Below are 25,557 nucleotides of genomic sequence, written 5' to 3' on the forward strand. Positions count from 1 at the left end.
AGAAACATCCAATTAAAGATAGTAAAGGGAGAGGCAAACACACAGAACAGATTAAGATAAATGGGTCAAAAAGAATTTGAACAAGTTGTACAATTTAACATGTTTAAAGGCTGCATTCACACAGCTGTCTGTCTCTGTAAATTCAGACTACATTACTGCTTGCACTACTACCCCCATCATGGATCAGGGTCTGTTCCATGTTGGGGGCAGTAGTACAGGGGCTGAGGAAATCAGAAGTTATTAAGATCAGAAGTTATTATGCAGGGGAGCGGGCGGCATGCTCCTCCCCAGCAATGTACAGTGTTCTTTTACTTTAATTTTTAAACTCCCCACCAAGAGCCCTGAATAGCCGGTACAGAGGAGCTATTCAGGGCTCCCGGCGGGGTTTTCAAATATAAGCGCTGCGGTGGGGAAAGATATATAGAATCGCTGTGGGGGGGGGGGGTATATGTCTGGCCCCCCGCAGTGCTTCTATATATCTTGCCCCCTGCTGCCCTATATAAGTCAGCACTTTTATATATATCACTGTTCAGAAGCAAGATAGTCGGCACAACTACCCCTGTTTAACCCTTTTGTGTATGGACTTGCTTCATTAACACTGTGCAGGTGTGTAGTATCCATGCAGTTGCTAGATGAGAATGAACACTGCTACCTCTTGGGTTCCGAGTCCCGTGGAATTAAAGCTTTCACACATATGCTAGAAGTAGAAAATAGGGACGTTACTCACTGGGTTGCAGTGTAAAACAATTCTTTTAATTTTCTTCGGTGCATTAAAAGGGAGTTACAGCGGTCGACCTTCCAGGGATGCAGCTAGTCAGCATGGTGCTGGGTAACAGCAGCTGGGGACGCCCGCGATCATGCACGCGGCACCCCTTTTGTAATCAGTCTGATTACGGGCGACTACCTGGCAGTGTGTGATGTCATGCCTCCACCCCGTGTGATGTCACGCTCCGCCCCTCAATGCAAGCCGACGGGAGGGGGCGTGATAGCTATCTTTAATATTTCAGAGACCTTTTAAGAAATGAAAGAAGCGATCTGATTGGTTGGTAAAGGCACCTGAGCAACTTTTCCTCTGGACAATTTTTGATAAATCTCTCCCACTGTACTTACTGTGAAGCAATAAGGAGGGTTGGTTATGTTTTGGGGGCTGCCTTGCTGCATCTGGCACAGTGTGTCTTGAATCTGTACAGGGTGTAATGAAATCGTAAGACTATCAAGGCCTTCTGGAGCCAAGTTTGCTGCCCAGTGTTAGAAAGCTTGGTCTCAGTCGCAGGTCATGGGTCCTCCAACGCGATTATGACCCAAAATACACAGCTAAAAACACATAAGAATGGCTAAAAGTTAAAACTTTGGACTATTCTGAAGTGGCCTTCTATAAGCCATTATCTAAATCCTATTGGAAGGAGGTGAAACATGCAGTCTGGAGAAGTCACCCGTCACTCCAGAGACATCTGGAGCAGTATTTTATAAGGAGTGGGCCAAGATGCCTGTAGATAAGTGCAGAAGTCTCATAGAGAGATACAGAAATCACTGGATTGCAGTGACTGCCTCAAAAGGTTGTGCAACAAAATACTAAGTTCATGGACCATCATTTTTGTCCAGGACAGTTTCATTGTTTAGTTTTTTAGGGTAGGGTCACACGGGAGCGCCTCCAGAGCGTATTTGACACTGAAGGTGCATTACGGCAGTCACAGAGCTATGGCAGAGCGTGCTCCCTGCTGCTGTCGTGGCTCTGTGTGTCCGCTCGTGACTGTGGATTTCTCCCCGGCAGTCACCAGTGGACACACAGAGCTATGGCAGCAGCAGGGAGCTTGCTCTGCTGTAGCTCTGTGACTGCCGGCAGCGCATCTGCAGCGTCACATACGCTCCGGATGCACTCCTGTATGACCCCACCCTAAAAATCATTCTGTTAACCCACAATTCACAAGCAATGTATGATTCATCAGTTAATGTTCATAATTTTTTTTTACTTTTAAGTTATTTCAGGGAGCAGCTATTCCTTACTTCCTTACTTCCTTACTCACCCTAATATATATATATATATATATATATATATATATATATATATATATATATAAAATTATTATACATACAGATGTGTACAAATTGTTGGTACCCTTCCATGAACAACAGACAACCCGACGTTGTCTATCGTTCATGGAAGGGTACCAACAATTTGTACACATCTGTATGTATAATAATATTTTATATATATATATATATATATATATATATATATATATATATATATATATATATATTAGGGTGAGTAAGGAAGTAAGGAATAGCACTACTTGCGATTGAATCAGAAATGACAGGGTTAAACTTCAATCGAACAGCTCATACGGAGGCGGGTCTGAAAAAGCCGTCAGCTATGGTGGTGCTGTGAAGATCCGAACATAGGAGAAAATCAATGTGCATAGAAGATAAGTTCAAAAACAAAATACCCGCACTCACCATAAGATTAGCGACAGCCGGCTCCTAGGAATATATGATGGTTAGACCAAAAGAACAGGGACCATGCTGTAACGGCCGCTCAGGTGTGAGGCGATAACCGGTTATTTCGCGCTATATGCGCTTCATCCAGCCGGATGAAGCGCATATAGCGCAAAATAACCGGTTATCGCCTCACACCTGAGCGCCTGTTACAGCATGGTCCCCGTTCCGTTGGTCTAACCATCATATATTCCTAGGAGCCGGCTGTCGCTAATCTTATGGTGAGTGCGGGTATTTTGTTTTTGAACTTATCTTCTATGCACATTGATATATATATATATATATATATATATATATATATGTATATACAGGGCCGCCATCAGGGGGGTACAGCCGGTACTCCCGTAAGTGGCCCGGGCCCGACATTTTTTTTTTACTCCTTGTCAGTCAGTGAGTGACTGTCACTCACTGACCGCTGGGGGGCCTGTCATTTTCCACTGACTGACTGACCGTACTCTGTACAATCAGTCAGTCAGTTACCTTCTTTCCCGGGCCCCGGCCCTGCCGCGCATACCTCGAAGGCCGCTGCCACTTAAAAAAAAAAAAAACTGCAGTGGCCGTCGGGAGGTACTAGCGCAACGAACGTGCCACACGTCCGGTGCGCTATGACGCGGCAAGCCGGCCCGGAAGTCAGAAGAAAGCGGCGCCCCAAAGAACTGGAGCGGAGGAGCTGCCTGGAAGACGCGTGGCTGACATCGGGCCAGGAAGGTAACCACAGCAGGCTGCCTTCAATGCTCCAACCACCGCTGCTCCAGTCTGGGGGCCCACTGCTCTGATCCGAAGCCCCGAACCGGAGGAGCAGTGGTCAGACCACAGACATACTGCCTCCAGCCATATACCGTGTATGTCTGGAGGCAGTATGTCTGTGGGGGTACATGGGGCCTATAACTACTTGTTGGGGCACAAAGGGGGCCTATATCAACTGTGGGGGCTGAAAGGGGGGCTTATATTTAACTGGGGGCTGAAAGGGGAGCCTTTATTTAACTGTGGGGGATGAAAGGGGGGCCTATATTTAACTAAGGGGGCTGAAAGGGGGGCCTATATTTAACTGTGGGGGCTGAAAGGGGGGGGCCTATATTTAACTGTGGGGGCTGAAAGGGGGGCCTATATTTAACTGGAGGCTGAAAGGGGGGCCTATATTTAACTGGAGGCTGAAAGGGGGGCCTATATTTAACTGTGGGGGCTGAAAGGGGGGCCTATATTTAACTGTGGGGGCTGAAAGGGGGGGCCTATATTTAACTGGGGGCAGAAAGGGGGGACAGATGTTACAGAACTACAACTCACAGCATGCCTTGGCAGTCTAGGCATGCTGAGAGTTGTGGTTTGCAACATCTGGAGGGCTACCGTTTAGGCACCACTGTAACAGTGGTCTCCAAACTGTGACCCTCCAGATGTTGCAAAACTACAACTCCCAGCATGCCCAGACAGCCTTTGGCTGTCTGGGCATGCTGGGAGTTGCAGTTTGGCCTTCCTAGTGGTTGCCACAGTAAAGATCACTTTACTTTCACTTTCATTCCCCCCCCCAACTGTCATTTTCCTACCTGAGCCATAATCTCTGCAGTCTCCAGCGACGATCCGGGGTCCCCAGGCATCTTCTCCTCCAGATACTGGCCTCCATCTTCTCTCCATGTTCCCCTCGACATCCAGGGGTGGGCAGAACGGGGGGTTGCCATGGCAACCCACTGTCCTGCCCTGCCATTGGTCAAAATCAGTTCTGACCAATGGCAGGGGATAGGAGGAGACTGCAGCACTGCAACCTCGCTCCTAGCCCTCAGGATGATCAGGGCTGTCACTGACCGCTCCGATCATCCCTATTGTCCGGGTGATCGGGTCACCAGAGACCCCATCAGCCCGGAATAGCAGAAAATCGCATGTATGAAGTGACATGCGATTTTCTGCGATTGCCGACATGGGGGTCTCAGGACCCCCCTCGACGATGTGCCAGGATGCCTGCTGAATGATTTCAGCAGGCATACCAGTCCGGTCCCCAACCGGCTAGTGGCGGGGACCGGAACTCCCACGGGCGTATGCATACGCCCTTCGTCCTTAAGGACTTGGGATGCAGGGTGTATGCATACGCCCGTTGTCCTTAAAAGGATATACATAGTGAGCAAGACTGTACCACCTTGAAAACCCTACCAAGACACTTCAGGGAGGGTCACAGTTGTGATCCCTCAAGCTTAAAAATAAGAGGGATAGAAAAAATCAGTATGGGAATACGAGGGGGCAATGTTAAAAGGATTTTAGCCCAAAAAGGCTCCAAATGGATAGTACAATTAGGTACAATGACACCTTCAGGTTTGAACAAGCAACTGTCTTTCTCTGCATTTATCTGAATTTATCCATTAGCTATTTTAACTTTTGTCTTTTTCCTCCTTTAAAAACTGTGTTTTTATTAGTTTTTAAATGTCTTGTCCTCTGTATCAAGACTCGATGATAAAAAAAATCTAAAAAATAATTCTAAAAATCCCTTATTTTGATATAATTTTTAACAACAGGGGCTAAACTTTGAAAGTGTTAATTCCTCTGAACTGAAGTTTTGCAATGTTATGGTCTAAGCCTGACAATGTGTTCACTGAAGACACCGTGCTTAGACCATAACAGTCTGAGAGCTGCTCCTGTTACAGGCACTTACTAAAGACAAAAACTATCCAGAATTTTGCATATTCCTTTTTTTCTTATCAAAGGTTCAAATCACTAATTTTCCAAGTCGGTCACAAAGCATTTAAATCATAGTACCCATAGATATACAAATACTTCATAAGGATAGTGCCACATGTTATGGCTGCCTTCAAGGCACAATAAAAATCTAAAGGATGTAAAACTCATGGGGCCCCATAGTAAAAAGAGTTGGGCCCTCACCACTTAATTGCAGGAAACTATAACAGTAGCAGGGTAAGTAAAAATAACAAAGTATGGATAATAGCACCATATAGTGCAAAAAAGTAGCAAGAGGTGCAATGTGGGCTCCTCTTATCTGTGGGAGCCTCATCTCAGGGCCCCATGGACCCAACTGACTGCACCAAACCTACTTAATAATAATAATTATTGATGGTAGCCATGCAAGAACTAGTTGGGGAACAATAAAGTAACATTACTGGGAAATAATTTCCTATGTGCTATCCTCTTTGCTACAATGTTCTTTGTTTTTGCTATCGACGCTATAGAAATTTCAGGAAAGCTGATGCAATGTTCACTTGATCTGTATAGTATATCAGCCACTTACTGTATATTGGGGAGGGAGCAATGTAATTTTTAATATTTGATTCCTTATGCCAAATAAATAACTTTTGTAATTGGATTCCATAAAAAACAAAAAACAAAAAAAAATTTTTATCTTAGTTTTTCTACTGTATACTTCTGGCCACCAGGGGTCTCCCTACTTGGCCGTCAAAATCAGACATGAGACCAAACTCAGCAAGTGTTTCTCTGCTTAATTGACAGCTGCAAAGAGCCTCACTGAATGCTGCACAGACTAAAAGCTGAACACAGCCTCACTGAAAAAAGCACAGATTGAAAACTGCTGCACAGAGCTTGAGGTCCTCAATTCATCACAGTACTGAAACAATGGGAGGGCGGAATTGATCCCCCAGCAGGCTTCAGTGATGTCATGCCTGCTGGGAAACACCCACTTTCTTCTGCTGGAAGATTTCACATGTGAGCAAGAATAAAGGTATGATACACAGCTTTTTAAAGCTCTGAAATTTTTTTCTAAGGGGTGTTAGGAGTAGTTAGGGAACATAGCCTGAGTTAGTTTAGAAAAGTTTGTTTAGTGACAAGTACTCTTTAGTACTCTTTAATGGGGTTTTCCAGAAGCCCAGTTCTTTTTTAAATGATTTTCTTTTTTCTTTTTTTTTCATTTCTAATAATAACACAAAAAAAAAAAATTCAAAGACTGGATTCTGGCCACCAGCTTTTTGGAACTAGGAAATAAACAAGTCGATTTTTATTTGTATGTTATTTTTGTCTCATGTTTTATTTTTTTTTTCGTTACTCTTGGATTCTTGGGGATTGGTAAACAGGAAGAAATCAATATGTATTGTAGGTGGAGTAAATTACCTTCAGTACAAAGCAGTGTGTCAGCATACCGTGTAAAGAAGGTCAAACATAAAAGAAAACTATACTGAAAAAAATTATTAGATTTATCCTACCAAATCCTAATAAAGAATTGAAGCTAAAGGCAGACTATTAATATATATCACACTCCGGGGAGCAACTAAAGAGGTAGTCATGGTGGACAACCGCTTTTCAGTGAACATGTCCTCAGGGAATACCTGATTTAAAGGCAAGGTCACTTTTGCACAATTTCTTTTACATTTTCTTATTAAATGTAAGAAAATGTGGTTGTGTAGAAAGTTGTTTAAACTTTCTACACAACCACAATTGACCATCTAGCTGCTGTTCCGAAAGAGCTACGAAAAGTCCGTCAGACCGACTTTCCGCTCTATCATTGTTAAAGGGGTTCTCCGGTGCTTAGAAATCTTATCCCCTATCCAAAGGATAGGGTATAAGATGCCTCATCATGGGAGTCCCGCTGCTGGGGACCCCCGTGATCTTGCACGCAGCACCCCGTTTGTAATCAGTCCCTGGAGCGTGTTTGCTCCGGGTCTGATTACTGGCGACCACAGGGCCGGCGGCGTGTGACGTCACGCCTACGCCCCCGTGTGACATCAAGCTCCGCCCCTTAATGCAAGCCTACGGGAGGGGGCGTGACAGCTATCACGCCCCCTCCCATAGGCTTGCATTGAGGGGCGGAGCGTGACATCACACGGGGGCGGAGGCGTGACGTCACACGTCGCCGGCCCTGTGGTCGCCGGTAATCAGACCCAGAGCAAACACGCTCCGGGGACTGATTACAAACGGGGTGCCCCAGCGGCGGGACTCCCGCGATCAGGCATCTTATCCCTTATCCTTTGAATAGCGGATAAAATGTCTAAGCACCGGAGAACCCCTTTAAAGATAGTGGCAGGAAAAAGGAGTGAGTTGTACCCGAAAGTTAAAGGGGTTATCCACCATAAGGTGATTTTAGTACGTACCTGCCAGACAGTAATGGACAGACTTAGGAAAGATCTGAGCTTGTCTTGGAGCTAAATGGCTGAGTTGTGAGATTACCATAATGCTGTGGCTATTTTTTGTGAACTGGATATTTCCTGTTGGAGTTCAGTCTCTTAAACAACACATCCCATAGTTCCATAGTTTGTAAGTGTGAGGTCACTTTCTTCCCTCCTATACATCATCTACCCCACCTATTGAAACGCAAATGAGCTGCATTCCATTAAAAAGATGAGTGTTTTCTAACCAGGATACCTACAGCTGTTGCAAAATTATCTCTCTCCCACCCAGCAGTCACTCCACCCATTGAAGCAGATGGGCTCCCTGTTATCACCTGACTAGTGAGTCACATCTCGGCTCACTGCAACCTGGAAAAAAACGAGACCTGACTCATTTTGTATGCTGTTAAAAATAAATATTGTTGCAAAAACCATCAACTTTACAGTCCCTGTAGCATAGTCATTTATAAAAAAAAAAATCCCTGAATACACCTTTAAGAGTGGATTGAGGGGAGGACATACTTTGACAGATGCTCACACAGGCTATAGATAAGTAAGTTTAACAGAGAGAATTACAGGGGCTGTGTACAGGTGTAGAAAGAAAGACCTCATAGCAAACTCTAGATCTCTAAGCTCTCAGACCTGACATCAGCACATTTTCGGGGGCTGCAAAATAATTTCTTCCATTTCCCCCATACGACGGTATAGTTGAGGAAAACTGTTTAGTAAGTATTGTGTGGTCACGCCCCTCCCCCTCAATGTAAGTCTATGGGAGGGGGCGTGACTGTTACCATGCCCCCTCCCATAGACTTGTTTTGGGGGGGTGGAGTGTAACATCACCAGGGGGCGGAGCCGTTACATCATGATACTCCGTCCCCTGCATTGTCCATCATCAGCAACAGAGCGATCCTCGCTCTGTGCAGATGAGAAACAGGGGTGCTGTAGGAGAGATCGCAGGGGTCCCCAGCGGCGGGACCTCCGCGATCAGACATCTTATAAGATGTCTAGGGGCAGAGTACCCCTTTAAGGTCACTGGCTGCCAGGTAATATGTATACATTTAAGTAGACATTTTGAGAAAGAACATTAGGAGGTGCCATAACAAGTATATAACAGAAAAACTAAAACATTGTTTTTTATTATTCTTTTTTTTTGATTATTTATTTTTACTTATTTAACTATAAAAAAATGTTTTGCAAGATTTGACAGAAAACGTTAATGTTTAAACCCTCAAGCCAAATTTCAAAGTGAACACAACTCGTGTACAGAATTCAGTAAAAATCCCCCTGACATCGACTGCTGAAATCTGAATTCACCACTCAGTTACACTGCATCGGATTGAGAGCTAGATCCCAAATTCCAGTGGCCTCTGATCATGACAGCATCTCTAACATACCCTGCAAGGGAAAGCCAGCTTCAAATTACCGAGTGCAGGTAGTTTAACATCTGCTTTCAGCACATACATTGACTAACATCATTTAGGCATTTTGCAACAATGAAGTATCGCCCCAAAGAGGAAATGATTACTAATTCATATCCCTTCAGAACAGCTCAAACCAGAGGAAACTCCCTCCTTATGAGAGAATTATGCTGTAAAAACAGGAAATTTCTCAAAATTCATGATCTCTCCCAGCACAAGATGAATACATTTCATTTCATTTTGGAGTACAACAGATTTGGAAGATTTTGAGTAACATATGGAAAATGTAACTGTACATGATTATTAAGTGAGCGGTAGACACATTCCACTAACATATTAATAATACCAGGTTGCTTGTCAAAATTTTATATTTCAATTAACTGACTTGGAAGGTCAAAGAACCTGATTTTGTACAGATTTCTTTTTTTTTTTTTTTTGGTAAATGCTCTAGTGATAGATTCTGGGTAGTCAAGCTTGATAAATACTTACCTACATGTATATCATTAAAGAGGTTATCCAGGAAAAAACGTATTTTTTATATATCAACTGGCTCCAGAAAGTTAAACAGATTTGTAAATTACTTCTATTAAAAAATCTTAATCCTTTCAGTACTTATGAGCTGCTGAATTTGAGTTGTTCTGTCTAAGTGCTCTCTGATGACACGTGTCTCGGGAACTGCCCAGTTTAGAAGCAAATCCCCATAGCAAACCTCTTCTACTCTGTGCAGTTCCCGAGACAAGCTGAGATGTCAGCAGAGAGCACTGTTGCCAGACAGAAAACAACAACTCAACTTCAGCAGCTGATATTTATTGAAAGGATTAAGATTTTTTAATAGAAGTAATTTACAAATCTGTTTAACTTTTTGGAGCCAGTTGATATAAAAATGGAATACCCCTTTAACAATAATGGAGAAAGCATGCATTGCATGGTTAAACATCTGGGCTGATACCAGCATTAAATCGAGTAAAACAGTGTATGGAATTAAAGGGGTGTTTCCATCTCAACATACTGTGGATAAAATAAATAAAAATTCTGCAACTTTTATTAGCTAATGGCAGTTCCGCAAAATGCTTAAAGCACATCTACAGCAATAGACAACTTTTCCCTATCCTGCGGGGGGGTCTGACCGCTGGGACCCCTGTGATCTCCTGCACGGGGCCACAGCTCTGCCACGGCTCTTCTGTGCAGGAGGCCGGCCGCAGCGTGACGTGGCGGCTGACACGCTTCCTCCATGTATCTCTATGGGAGAGGCAGGGAGGCACAAACCATAGAACTGCATGGGTAGGGGGCTGCTACGATCGGTTGATGCTAAGCGCATTAGCCGCTCACATAGAGCGGCAATGAAGGGGCCCGTGCAGGAGATCGCGTGGGGGACCCCCGCGATCAGACACTTTTCCACCATCCTGTGGATAGGGGATACGTTTTTTTTTGCTGCAGATGTCCTTTAAATATCTGGCTCAGCTATTGACTTACTTACCACTGTGTGAAAGGGCCTTACAGTTCTATAAGGGAACAGACATGTGTGGTGGTAAAGCTCATGTAGAAAGCTGTACCATTAGAACACCAGATAACAAATGGCATAAATAAATATATATATATAATATATGTGTGTGTGTGTCTGTAACTACATGTATTGCAGCTACAGATTTAATTGTGAAAATGTAATTAGACGAAAAATCTATCTAACCTCTATACTGACAATAGGTTAAAAAAAAAACTAAAACAAAAAAAACAACAACAAACAAACAGCTGACTGCAAATGGGTATTCTTTCCTTTTGGAGAGACTTTTCCGGCTTGACATTCATTCCCAGTCCCCTGACTTTAAAAGGAAGCTACATTTATAAGGTGCCAAATCTTCACACGTCCTAATGACACTATCCTCGAACTATCCTGCATTCCTATTGTTAAAAAATGTTAAAAAAAATTATTTTTTATAAAAAGGATATTTCAACAGAATGCAAAGCACAGTGTAAACCTATCCTTATTCATTATGATATTTGGTATTTGGTTTTCCTGGAAATTAATAATTATCTAATAATGTGGAGCCAGTCATAAACTTGTGAGTGTCTCCCACATGCAGAGTTCACACAGAGGCGCTGCTCCGACATAAAATCCTCACAAGGGAACAATTTAGCCGTAAGTGACAGTGAACATCCTGCTATGATATTTGCAACTTCTTAACTATGATCCTATTATTGGGTCTCCAATGCCATTTCCATTAAAGGGGTACTCCACTGGAAAACATTTTTTTTTTTCAATCAACTGGTACCAGAAAGTTATACAGATTTGTAAATTACTTCTATTAAAAAATATTATTCCTTCCGGTACTTATCAGCTGCTGAATGCTCCATGAAGTTATTTTCTTTTTGAATTCCTTTCTGTCTGACCACAGTGCTCCATGTCAGGAACTGTCCGTAGCAGGATAGGTTTGCTATGGGGATTTGCTCCTACTCTGGACAGTTCCTAAAATGGACAGAGGTGTCAGCAGAGAGCACTGTGAACAATAGGACAATATGAAATTATTTCACAGTTTATGCTGAATTGTATTGTATTTGTGAGGTATAGCATCCCCTATTAATTAGCAAGGTTTCTGGCCCCAAGGTGTCTTTTAAACAGGTAACAAGTTGAGATTAGGAGCACTCTCTTAAAGGGAATGATTCAGAGGTTCATTGACAAACTTCACACGGGCCTGAAAATGTACTTTCTTAAGCAGGAGGACCTTGTGGGCGCTGCAGGACTTCAATCCATCACGTTTTAGTGTCTTACCAATTGTTTTCTTGGTGACTATGGTCCCAGCTGCCTTGACAACAGTGATAAGATCTTTCTGTGTAGTGATCGGATTCCTTACTATTCTGATGATCTTCTCACAAGGTGAAATCTTTCATGGAGTCCCCAACCAAGTGAGATTGATGGTGAATTTTGTGAATAATCACACAAACTTCTCGTGTAACCCATTCCAGTCTTGTGAAGGTCTACATTCCTGTCCCTGACATCATTGGACAACTCTTTGGTCTTGGCCATAGTGAAGAGTTTGTAATCTCATTGATTACTTCTGTGGACATGTGGCTTTTATACAGGCAACATGCGGAGATTAGGAACACTCACTTTTAAACAGTGCTCCTCTTTTTTAGCATGTTACCTGTATAAAAGACTCCTGGGAAACAGAAATCTTGCTTTTTCCCACAAAAAAAAAAGGAAAATAAAAAGAATTAAAATGATTTGAAATGTGTTTTTCTTTGTTGTTACTACTCTGTCTCTAAATGTCAAAATAAACCTACCATTAAAATGATAAACTGATCATTTCTTAGACATCCAAGATAATCAAATACTTTTTTTCTCCACTGTATGGCAGCAAATGGAGGCCAATCACATCTGTATTAGGGAAGTGCTTGGCTTTTGTACACTGCCCCACTACCTCTGTTCACAAGGCTGTCACCTATGTCTGACAATAAGCATAGAACCTTTGTTTACTCCTAGTCCGGCATGATGCAATACGGTACACTGTGATAAACATACACAGGCCTTACAGATGTGTCACAGTTTTAGAGTTGCCTTTGAGCTGTTTACGTAATTCACAGCCCATTTGCAATATGCCATTACATTTCCCCCTTGACAAATGATAAGCATGTGCACATTAAAGGCAAGTGAAACGCGTCCCCTAAAGGATGTAGTGCCATATTAGAGACATCCTGTAGTAGGGGCCATTTGTCTAATAAGGTCCGGGAAGGCTTTTGACGTTGACACATGATGACCTGCATCAAGCCACATTATTAATAGCTCTTGGTGGTAGGGAAAGTCAGCACATTAACCCATAAAATGAGGTTAAAAGGGGCCAAGAGCATATTTTGACCCACAGTGACACCGACATGCTTTTCTTTTTAAAGAAGGAGCAGATGTTAGAAGAACACCTAGGGATATACACAATGGCTCAGATTTATCAAACTGTGTGAGAGAAAAAAATGGAGTGATTTTCCCACAGCAACCAATCACAGCTCAGGTAACTAGCTGAGGTAAAGTGAAAGCTGAGCTGTGATTAGTTGCTGTGGGAAAATCACTCCACTTTTTCTCTCACACAGTTTGATAAATCTGGGCCAATGAGAACACGTCACTATGTACAGTGAGACCGCTTTGACTTCATGTGATGTTAACAGAACAGGGTAAATATGTCTGCAGGTATGCATTTTACCGCTAGAATATTGCTCCTCTGCTGTGGCCCAAGATCAATCTTCGGGGGCGGAACGTACAGTCTCCGCTCAGGCAGCAACTTTCTGCTGCCTGCCCATGGGGAAACATGCTAACTTAGATTGCTTACTGATACCCTGAATATAATGGAAATAAAAGGCATTATATGCTGACATTCTCTCTGAGGTCCATCTATCAGTACATGATGTTTCATCCATGCTTGCCAGTTCAAACACCAATGACGGTGAATGCCTGCGTTCTCTGCTTGCCGGCCATGATCCCAGTACTCTGTGCATCACATTTCACTATATCAAAGCAAGTCACACATCTGGAAATACAGGATCTTCAAGTAAACATTTTATTGAAAACCTGTGATTTAGCTGTCAAAACTTCTTAAATGAATTTGACACTAACTGGCCTTATCTAATGGCCTTCAACCCCATGTGACCTGAAGGACAGGGAAGATATGAACAGCGTAGGACTCCATTAAAATAAAGAAACTCAACAACTTTTTTTTTAAATTATTATTATTATCATTATTATTATTATTATGCTATAGGAACAATACTTTTTTAGTCTGGTCAAGTCGTCCATATACATTAAAAGTTAAATGAGATGCTTATTAATAAAAAGTTTTTATTATTATTATTATTTTTTTTACCGGTTTAGTTTTTTTTTTACATAAAATTAAACATTTAAAGGGGTACTCCACTGCTCAGCGTTTGGAACAAACTGTTCCGAATGCAGGAGCCGGCAGCTCGTGATGTCATAGTCCCGCCCCTCATTATATCATGCCCCGCCCCTCAATGCAAGTCTATGGGAGGGGGCGTGATGACTGTCACGCCCCCTCCCATAGACTTGCATTGAGGGGGTGGGGCGTGACATCACGCGCTCCCGGCGCCGGCTTCAGCTTTTGGAACAGTTCGTTCCAAAGGCTGAGCAGTGGAGTACCCCTTTACTTCTAGATTTTACACTAAAGCAGGCACATGCTGACCTGTTAGCTGTAACTCAGGACAGGTTTGCCATGGGGATTGCTCCTACTCTGGACAGTTCCTGACATTGACAGAGGTGTCAGCAGAGAGCACTGAGGTCAGACAGAAAAGAACTGTGGAGCATACAGCAGCTGATAAGTACTGGAATTAAGATTTTTTTTAAAATAAGTAATCTACAAATCTGTTTAACTTTTTAACACCAGTCGTTTTTTTTTTAAGCTAATACAGTACTCAAATATTATATTTGCCAAGAAAACCCTTTTAATGAACCAAAGAGTTCTTGATAAACAGAAATACATCCAGAAAGGAAAAAATTGAGTCTGATGAAAGTTTTAAAATGTTTTTGTCACAATATGGCTGGTTTCCCACCTCTGGGTCGCTGCCACAAATCCTCTTCCCTTGCTCCTGCAGTTCTACGACGCCTACTAGGTCACCATAGGATTCCGTGCTAAAGCGTGGCCGCATTACGGTGAAAGAAACCTACCCCTTTTGATTTACTGCAAAAGCAAGTGATGGCATAGTCAAAGTTTTCTGTGTGAGTTGTCTGCACTGTAAATCTGAATTCCTGTCACTGAGTAAACCTGTAAAACGTAAAGGGAATTTACATACAGATCCGGCTCTAGACACAGGTGGTCAGTGCACGCAGACTCTTCATCCTGCTGTTAACAGCTTGCATATGTATTACAGAAAGGGCCAGGAATTTGGGGTAGGAGTGAGACGTGTTAACAACTGCCACAATTCATTTCTCAAATGCCGTATACTGTATTTCCTTTGCCTACTTTAATTCTAACTATCATAAATTTGAAGAAAATTTGACTGGAAAAAGTGCCAGTGTAAGGCTAGTAGAGATGAGCGACGTTACAGTGATTCAATTCATCACGAACGTCTCGGCTCGGCGGTTGCTGACTTTAGCCTGCATAAATTATTTCAGCTTTCAGGTTGTCTGGTGAGCTGGAAAAGGTGGATACAGTCCTAGGAGAGAGTCTGAGCACCTGAAAGCTGAACTAATTTTTCCTAAAGACAGCAACTGCCGAGCCGAGAAGATCGTGACGAATCAAATTACTGTAACTTTGCTCATCTCTAAAGGCTAGGTTGACATTATGAAGAGTTCGAGGGCAGTCGGCGCTAGGACCATGTGAACATAGCCGTCCCCATAAACGGGCATGTTTTATGCCGAAAGAATGACCGAGTTCATTCATTTGGCAGATGAATTTCTGCAGCAGAAATTCCTTAGTGTGAACCCAGTTTCAGTAGATGGAAAGTGACGTTTTAGAGAAATAACGTTAAAGAATATATATATACGGTATATCACCTATATAGGCTCACAAGTGGACCTGTCCGCAGAAAAACATGGATATAAATAAGCAAATGACTAGATAGGGCTAACTTTTTATCTTCATAGACCTTTTCAGTGCAAATTAAGCTTAAAAGGCCAGGTGGTGGTTCCTCAGCACAGCAAGAGCCCGGGTAAGTATAGCCCTTGTCCTTTTTATCACCGCTGACAGGCCTGGTTGACTAACAACCACTAGATAAAGAGGACATGGACTGGACTTACCTAGGCTATTGCCATGCTGGGGAACACACCTTGAGCTTTTGAGCCTCATTTGTATAATAGCATAAAAGTTTATGTTTTATCTCTGGGAAAAAAGAATATGCACAGTGTGAACACACCCTTGGAATGCTTTTTGACACCTCTGCTGCAATGTACCTTGTCAATTGGCTTGTGGTTGTTGTTTTAGTTTTTGAAAACTACAGCATTACCTACTGGAGCTGGTTATGCCCATTATTATGGCTACAATCTATTTCTCATACAGACCAGTGGCAATGCAAACTTAAAGGTGTACTCCACTGCCCTAGTGTTCAGAACATTTTGTTCCGAACACTGGGTGCGAGCGGTCGTGACGTCATGCCCCTCAATGCAAGTCTATGGCAGGGGGCGTGGCGGTAGACTTGCATTGAGGGGGCGTGGTATGATGTCACAAGGAGGTGTGGTCATTATGTCACAACCCCCACCCACCGCACCCAGCATTCTAAATGAAGGCCAGGTGCTGCACATAGATTGTGGGGATCCCAGCTGCAAATACTGAGGGTCAGCCTCAGATCTTTGCTACAGAAATACACCACAATTTTATCTGATGTGTGATCATACATCATGTGTGGAGCTAAAAGAAAGCAACTTTGTACTTGGAACCATTTATTGAGTTACCAACTCTATTTGCAGGCCGACCCATACCAGGAAAATGATGCAACGCACTTTGGTGTGTTTTCCGAAGCATAGTTTGTATTAACAAATACAGTAAATCCAGTCATAAAATAACAGTTCCATTTCCCTTGTGCTGCGAAGTGCCGACGGCTATTCCCATCATCAGTCAGTAAACTGTGCTAAAATATTTATGTGGGATAATTATTTAGTTCTAATCATCGCTGGCCGCATTTAATCAGTATAATGAACTAACGCCAAACTACTTATCCGCGCGTGAGAGAAGGGAATCCATTAAGATTCTAATTAAAGCGCAGCCCTGAAGAAGAGTCAAGGCTTATTTATCTTTCTATTAAGCAATATAAACAAGTGAGCTGTGAAGCTAGGCTAGGCTCTGCTGGCCTATCCGTTATGTACTATTTGCCATCATGGTTGTAAATAGAAATGATCGTATGAGGACACATTCTATCCACTTCTAAGCGGTGCTATACATTGTTAGCGTCCATTCAGATGGACAGGATCTGACGCAGATTTGATGTTGTGATCAATTATTTAGTTCCAATTATATCTGCAGCAGATTCTCTAGGGGGGAATGTACCCTTATTCAGACTTACTATATCGGACTGTGTATCAGTGTACTGATATAGCAACCAATCAGATTTCAGCTTTTAGATAAAAAACATGATTGGTTGATATAGGCAACTGCTAATACATTTTTTCCAAAGTGCCAAATCATGAAACTACTTCTATATAAGACTGGGTTCTAACACTGCATTAAAATTATGTCACAGAACTGGCTAAAAATCCACACGAAAAGACGACAATGAAATCTGAATATGTTGATTTTGGTACAGATTCTGAATTCTCTACACACATTGGCCCTGATTTATTAAGAGTGGAGTGTAGCTTTGTTTGTGGGGTTTAATTCCCTACAATATTTTCTCTACATTTTCCACTTTTTTATTTTACACTTGTTCTGATCTGTAGGATTTTCCTCACCTCAAATCCACCGCATTTTCTGCGGAAACCTTAGTAAATATGTCAAGTTTTTGTGAAAATGTTAGGGACACTTTTTAGTCACCACGTCCACTTTTCCAGGTGTTCATGCCCCTTTTTGATTTTTCTCAGGAAAATGGAGTTAGTAGAGTTTTTTTTTTCAGTTCTGGCGCTTACAGAATTTCTGGTGCAATGCGCCAGAATCTAGCGCACAACCTGACAAAACATGTCGGGTTCACAATAGTAAATCAGGGCCATTGTGGTAACTTTGTAAAGGTATGTTACGCCAGGTTTGTGGTTTAAGACACTTGTGCAACACAACAAAAAGAAACTCAACTTTAGAAAATGTAGGCGGAGCTCAGGGTGAATTGGACATGGCCACAGTGGCCCATGAAATATTCTACAATTTACATGTAATTTGTAGCAGATTTAGCTGTGCGGCATGCATTCAGCCACTGTAAAGTTACAGATTTATTAAGGGGAAAGAGCCTCTTTAAAAACATGTCAAATTGAACAGCTGTGGGAATGTGATACGCCAATCTTAGTAAACTCCTCCCATTGCACTGAATGAAAGCTACAGTGAAAATACACTGAATTTTAGCGATCGATATGATGCACAGCTGAGCTGAGGACTTTTTCTGTTGAGTGAATCGGGAATATTAAGACAACCATTAGGTAACATTGTACTGTATTCTGCTACAGTATTTTAGTGCAGGTTCCACAAAAGAAATTTTGCAACAAGTGCAGGATATGAGAATCCTTGTACAAAAACATAGTCCTATAAAAGAAATTCCTGCTTTTAGCACTGCAGCATGACTTATAGCCGTAAGCAAACGATGCCTAAAAACCACTGGTTTTTGTAAAGGGTTATCAAGCAACACATCCACAATAACCGGATAATTCCAGATGCAGATAGAACTAATGTCAAATTGAGTGCAGGTAACATTTTCAAAACCCCAGGCACCACTTAATGCAAATAGCTAATAAAACTTCACTAAATACACAAGTCCTTGAATATGTCCCCACTTTACTTTTCATTTGTCAGCGTTTTTGTGTTGCTAATATTTGTCAGCATTTTTTGTTGTTGCTGGTTGGGGAGTTCTCCACTGCTGGTTGGGGAATTCTGTATTGTGTACAGAATTTTAAAGAAAAGTATGCTTTAATGTTTTTGTTGTTGCCTCGTTGATATTGTATGAGTGGGTCAATATTCTTAAATAGGCACTGTCTGATTAAAAAGCTTTTTATGTGTTGTACTTCTTGGAACAACATTACATTTTCTAATATACTTCATAAGAAAATTTTATTTATTTTTTATAGAAATCATGGCTTATAAAAAGAAAAAAAAAACATTTCAGCATCATCTTTTAAGCTAAAGCACCAGCATAGGCAAAGTCCAGTTAGTGAGGATGAGACTAGCACTCCATTGTGCTCACTCCTGTCCTATCAGACTGCAGCATGAAAAGTGAGAGGATTACAAAGCAGCACAGCAAAGAACAGCAGTCTAAAGGAGGAAGATGAGTCATGCAGAGTGAGGACATGCCCCCTCCAGAGCACAGAATGACAAAGCAAGTAAGCAACAGAGAGAGGGTATTTGTGAGAGAAATATAGGTGTGGGAAACATAAAAATATGTGCACATGATCAGGGTTAGGTGCTGCGTAACTTTTGTGTACTCTTCAAGAAAACTATTTTATCTATATTTTTGAAAAATAAATAAGACAATCCTTTTAAAAGAATAATAATAATAAAAAAAAAATAGATGTAGACCAGGGGTCTCAAACTCATGGCCACGGAACAAAATTTTGTGGCCCGCTGCACAGTTACATAGCAAGGGGTGAGCTCCGTACTCTAGCATTGTGGAGTGGAAGCTGTAGGCTCCCGCTCCTCCATTCACTAACCTTTCTCACATGCTGTGAGTACACAGCGTATGAGCCGTGATGACAGGGAATATTTCATGTGAGAAGCATAGCAAAGGGGGCATTATATGTGAAGCGCACATGACAAGTGGGGCCCCCTGTGCTGTGCTCCTAACATGTAGGAGGGGACAGGATAGGGGGCATTATATATGAGGGGCACAGCACAGAGGACATTATTTATGAGGGGCACATGATGGGGGCAGTATATGTGAGGGGCTCCTGATGAGGGAATTATATATGAGGGGCACATGATGGGGGCATTATATATGAGGGGCGCATGATGGGGGCATTATATGTGAGGTGCGAATGATGGGGGCATTATATGTGAGGGGCGCATGATGGGGGCATTATATGTGAGGGGCGCATGATCGGGGCATTATATGTGAGGGGTGCATGATGGGGGCATTATATGTGAGGGGCGCATGATGGGGGCATTATATGTGAGGGGCGCATGATGGGGGCATTATATGTGAGGGGCGCATGATAGGGGCATTATATATGAGGGGGCATGATGAGGGCATTATAAGTGAGTGGCACATGATGGGGGCATTATATGTGAGGGGTGCATGATGGGGGCATTATATGTGAGGGGCACATGATGGGGGCATTATATGTGAGGGGCGCATGATAGGGGCATTATATGTGAGGGGCGCATGATAGGGGCATTATATGTGAGGGGTGCATGATGGGGGCATTATATGTGAGGGGCACATGATGGGGGCATTATATGTGAGGGGCGCATGATGGGGGCATTATATGTGAGGGGCACATGATGGGGGCATTATATGTGAGGGACGCATGATGGGGGCATTATATGTGAGGGACGCATGATGGGGGCATTATATGTGAGGGGCGCATGATGGGGACATTATATGTGAGGGGCGCATGCGGCACAGCCTCTACCTCCAGTGGCCCCCAGATAATTTGAGTTTGAGACCCCTGATGTAGACCATCTTTATTGTGGGTTTGTGGCTTTCCTATTTCTTGCATACAGTAATGAAATTTTTGTTTTTTTTTACATATTTTAATATCAACTAAAGACATTTTAAAAAGCTTACCTATGTGTGAAATGGGGCATTATATGTGAAGCGCACATGACAAGTGGGGCCCCCTGTGCTGTGCTCCTAACATGTAGGAGGGGACAGGATAGGGGGCATTATATATGAGGGGCACAGCACAGAGGACATTATTTATGAGGGGCACATGATGGGGGCAGTATATGTGAGGGGCTCCTGATGAGGGAATTATATATGAGGGGCACATGATGGGGGCATTATATATGAGGGGCGCATGATGGGGGCATTATATGTGAGGTGCGAATGATGGGGGCATTATATGTGAGGGGCGCATGATGGGGGCATTATATGTGAGGGGCGCATGATCGGGGCATTATATGTGAGGGGTGCATGATGGGGGCATTATATGTGAGGGGCGCATGATGGGGGCATTATATGTGAGGGGCGCATGATGGGGGCATTATATGTGAGGGGCGCATGATAGGGGCATTATATATGAGGGGGCATGATGAGGGCATTATAAGTGAGTGGCACATGATGGGGGCATTATATGTGAGGGGTGCATGATGGGGGCATTATATGTGAGGGGCACATGATGGGGGCATTATATGTGAGGGGCGCATGATAGGGGCATTATATGTGAGGGGCGCATGATAGGGGCATTATATGTGAGGGGTGCATGATGGGGGCATTATATGTGAGGGGCACATGATGGGGGCATTATATGTGAGGGGCGCATGATGGGGGCATTATATGTGAGGGGCACATGATGGGGGCATTATATGTGAGGGACGCATGATGGGGGCATTATATGTGAGGGACGCATGATGGGGGCATTATATGTGAGGGGCGCATGATGGGGACATTATATGTGAGGGGCGCATGCGGCACAGCCTCTACCTCCAGTGGCCCCCAGATAATTTGAGTTTGAGACCCCTGATGTAGACCATCTTTATTGTGGGTTTGTGGCTTTCCTATTTCTTGCATACAGTAATGAAATTTTTGTTTTTTTTTACATATTTTAATATCAACTAAAGACATTTTAAAAAGCTTACCTATGTGTGAAATGGGGCATTATATGTGAAGCGCACATGACAAGTGGGGCCCCCTGTGCTGTGCTCCTAACATGTAGGAGGGGACAGGATAGGGGGCATTATATATGAGGGGCACAGCACAGAGGACATTATTTATGAGGGGCACATGATGGGGGCAGTATATGTGAGGGGCTCCTGATGAGGGAATTATATATGAGGGGCACATGATGGGGGCATTATATATGAGGGGCGCATGATGGGGGCATTATATGTGAGGTGCGAATGATGGGGGCATTATATGTGAGGGGCGCATGATGGGGGCATTATATGTGAGGGGCGCATGATCGGGGCATTATATGTGAGGGGTGCATGATGGGGGCATTATATGTGAGGGGCGCATGATGGGGGCATTATATGTGAGGGGCGCATGATGGGGGCATTATATGTGAGGGGCGCATGATAGGGGCATTATATATGAGGGGGCATGATGAGGGCATTATATGTGAGGGGTGCATGATGGGGGCATTAAATGTGAGGGGCACATGATGGGGGCATTATATGTGAGGGGCGCATGATAGGGGCATTATATGTGAGGGGCGCATGATAGGGGCATTATATGTGAGGGGTGCATGATGGGGGCATTATATGTGAGGGGCACATGATGGGGGCATTATATGTGAGGGGCGCATGATGGGGGCATTATATGTGAGGGGCACATGATGGGGGCATTATATGTGAGGGACGCATGATGGGGGCATTATATGTGAGGGACGCATGATGGGGGCATTATATGTGAGGGGCGCATGATGGGGACATTATATGTGAGGGGCGCATGCGGCACAGCCTCTACCTCCAGTGGCCCCCAGATAATTTGAGTTTGAGACCCCTGATGTAGACCATCTTTATTGTGGGTTTGTGGCTTTCCTATTTCTTGCATACAGTAATGAAATTTTTGTTTTTTTTTACATATTTTAATATCAACTAAAGACATTTTAAAAAGCTTACCTATGTGTGAATTTATGGCAGGACTGAATTATTAGGTTGGTTATCCTTACTCTCATAAAAATGTCTCAGAAGAAAAACTTTTTCTATGATTAGCAAAATGGAAACATTAAGAAACTATAAACATCCTCTCCTCTGAACAATAAAAGCTTACGGCCATATGTTCAGATGAATACCTATTGGTTTAATGAAAACAAACTAGATTTAAACATACTCAATAGTAATCCAAAACACATTTTACACCCATGTAATTCTCAATGATATATGCCTGTGCCAAATATCTCTAAACTATATGAGATGAAAGGAATTTCCAATGCATGTTCAACAACAACAACACAATCATAAGTATATGTCTACCACAACTTGTATGTGCATATGATGGGGTATGGTAGGGAAGCTACTAGAATAGGGATAGGTCTATGTAATAAAATATGCCAATGAAGTATGACTGAAAATGCTAATGTGGTTGGTTGTTTGGAGTCTGTATGTTTGAAAGCTCATACCTAATGGATGGACACTATAATAAATGGCTGTAAAATCAAATTTGCTGACAAAACACTTTTTCTTCTGCTTGAAAATCATGGCAGCTCCTAATTTAGGATTTATTTTTACTAACTGAGAATCGGCAAGGTCTTCCTAACTATCCAAACGGAGACAACGCAGAGACAAAGTCCCCTCGGTTCCTACATAATTTCAAAATGTCAAGTGTGTGCTGATACATATGGCAATGTTCCAGTTCATTTTTAATTCACGTTCACTTTTGCGCAATATTTAGAACAACGTCTACATGCAGTCAGTGACAGGGGATAAAGATGGGGGGGGGGGGGGGCAATGAGAAATATGCAGTCATATTGGAGCCAACAGTCTCTTGCACACAGGCTTTGGACTATAAATTCTTTATTGTTGTTATAATGGTTTGCCCTTGGAATTTGTTCAGCCCACACAGCAGCAGAGCTGGCATTATTCTTTAAAAAATGTAATTCACTGCCTCTTCATTTCCTTCGCTGACCTTGTTCACTTCACCCTTTTGATCACTTTCTCCACCACTTCAAAGCAAAGCTATGTCAAGCAATGTACTTAAGGGGATTTAACCCCTCCCAAAAAAAGAATAAGTCACACCAGTCACAAAAAAGTAAATGACTAGTGTGACTTCCGGCTATAACATGGCTATATTTTTTTTCATCACTAAATGCACGTGTGCCATATTCCTTTTTGCAATTTAGGGGGGAGAATGCTGGCAGTTTTGTATGTAGCAGTGGGATGGGGGTGACAACAAATAGACTTGGTTAGAATTGACAATCACATTTTACTAGAGTAGTCTCAATGTTTAATAGAAACACAATAGTGTTTGGATTATCTGCAGTTTAGATAAACTAGTTACACAATGCATTAGCTCAGCTTAAAGTGGATCTCCACCACTAAACATTATTCATGTTGTTTAATTCACATTGGACCAACATTCTGATTTAGGTAATATCTTAATATATCATTATAGTGGCTGGTACCTTTATATGATACATAGATATTTATCCTTCATATAGCCACAGAGTTAATTGATAAAGATTTGCCTGCCTGTAGTCATCAATAGGAAAAACTTAAGGAGGACATGTGAACTCATTAAAAACCTCATTATTTAATAGCAGACTAAAATAAACTAAAGACTAAAAGGGAGAATGGAGTTTAGGAGTGAGCAGCAGGGAGAACTATTATTGTAAGTGATATGGTGGAAGAGTGCATTGTGTGTGAATGGGGGGGGGGCACTGTAAACATATAGTAGACCTGTGCTGCTATCTTATTTCATAGTATTATGTTAGCAGCAAGGTAAGAAGGATTTCTGTGTATTATAGAGCAGGAGGAGGAGATTGAAAACAGTGATTTTTTATCTCTGTTCATGCTTTTGTGGTATGGCTGCTGTTTGTGTGTGTTTGTGGTGAGAGACCTAGATTAACCCCTAACAAGCAGCTATGACCTTCTTCCAACAGATTAACCCTTTGCAAGAAGAGGTCTTCTCCTCTAGCAGACTAACCGTATACAAGGCTCTATGTTCTCCTTGCAGATTAACGATTTACAAGCAGCTATGTTCTCCTCTAGAAGATTAATCCTGTATTTTCCTTCTTTAACTGGGCGGCATAAAACAGTTAAATCTTATTATGTCTAATAGATAATAGTATGCATGAGACATGATTTTGGCAGAAGGGGAGAAAACCTTGCTGAGAAGAAGAGTCAAATAAGAAGCTCACCAGATTTTGAACGATCTCTGCTAAAAATAAAAGTAAAAACTGTCTCTCTGAGGGAAATTATTGGATCTACTAATAATATGTATTTAAGAAAAGTAATGTAATGTCAATACTGTCAGTTATGTTTTTCTCATAACCATAAGTCCTCTATTAGGTCCTCTTCAAGTGCATTCTACATACTGTTTCTTATTGAGCACAGTGTATTGACCTGTAAATTGCAACTGACAAGTTTGCCACCTATAAAATGGACTGACTTGTGTTTAGAAGAATTATCAAACAGACCACTGTATATAATATATTAACAAAAAATTAATTATCTTTCAACAATCATGATATTCTAACTGTAATGATTTGTATGTACAGGCAAAACAAGAGCCCACAAATCTAAAACATCCTGAAGGGCTACACAAGAACTCCTGTCGATATTTATATGTGTGGTATTGTCAGTACATAGCCTGCAGGTAACATAATAGTGTACAAGATGGGCATGATGTTAGAGAGTCTTAAATAATCAGGCATGACTAGCCAAAGCAGGGTGAGGAAAAATGTATGTATAGGTGGCCTAGGTTGCTGAGAAACTATTGGCCAAAAATGTTGCTGTCTGGAAGTAAAAGGGATTTGGAAGGAGAGCAAACCCAATGTGTTTTATCAAGATCCAAGTTTTGTTACAACAGCTATGCATGGCTGACAATTGTTTTACATTACAGTTCGCTACACTCCCCGAAGCATGCAAGTTGGTGGTAATAAAAAATTTTGAGATATTTTTCAGCTAAGCTGTTACTGGTTACTGGAGAGCATATATATATTCAAATGGAATTTGCAAGCCAAACAGAAAATCAAAATAGGCTCAGGCTATCTGTAAGTGCCTGAGCCTGGGAAGAATTTGTCTGTACATTTTCTGTTCTGCCATTTTACTGTAGATTTGCCACATTCTAAAAAGGATGAGGGATTCAACATGTAGTTGTTTAATTATAACTTTTTTTAGTTTAAGTGTGACCCTAAGGAAGACACATTGTTA

At 42.2% G+C, this 25,557-nt stretch overlaps 1 protein-coding gene across 2 annotated transcripts in view; it reads right to left on the reverse strand.

The window, feature by feature from the left end:
* SLIT3 (slit guidance ligand 3) overlaps positions 1-25,557 on the reverse strand; it is a 574,817-nt gene that overhangs the window by 338,675 nt on the left and 210,585 nt on the right. Inside the window, exon 1 of one of the 2 annotated variants that reach the window (XM_056516503.1) lies at positions 4,038-4,129. The exons of the other annotated variant lie outside the window; for it this stretch is intronic. Within the exon in view, the coding sequence (XP_056372478.1) occupies positions 4,038-4,114 (77 nt within the window). The 5' untranslated portion in view covers positions 4,115-4,129. Of the gene's footprint in view, positions 1-4,037; positions 4,130-25,557 lie in introns of those variants that run through there. 2 annotated transcript variants of the gene reach the window in all.

The sequence above is a fragment of the Hyla sarda genome, chromosome 4 (assembly GCF_029499605.1).
Source record: "Hyla sarda isolate aHylSar1 chromosome 4, aHylSar1.hap1, whole genome shotgun sequence".
NCBI classification, from domain to species: domain Eukaryota; kingdom Metazoa; phylum Chordata; class Amphibia; order Anura; family Hylidae; genus Hyla; species Hyla sarda.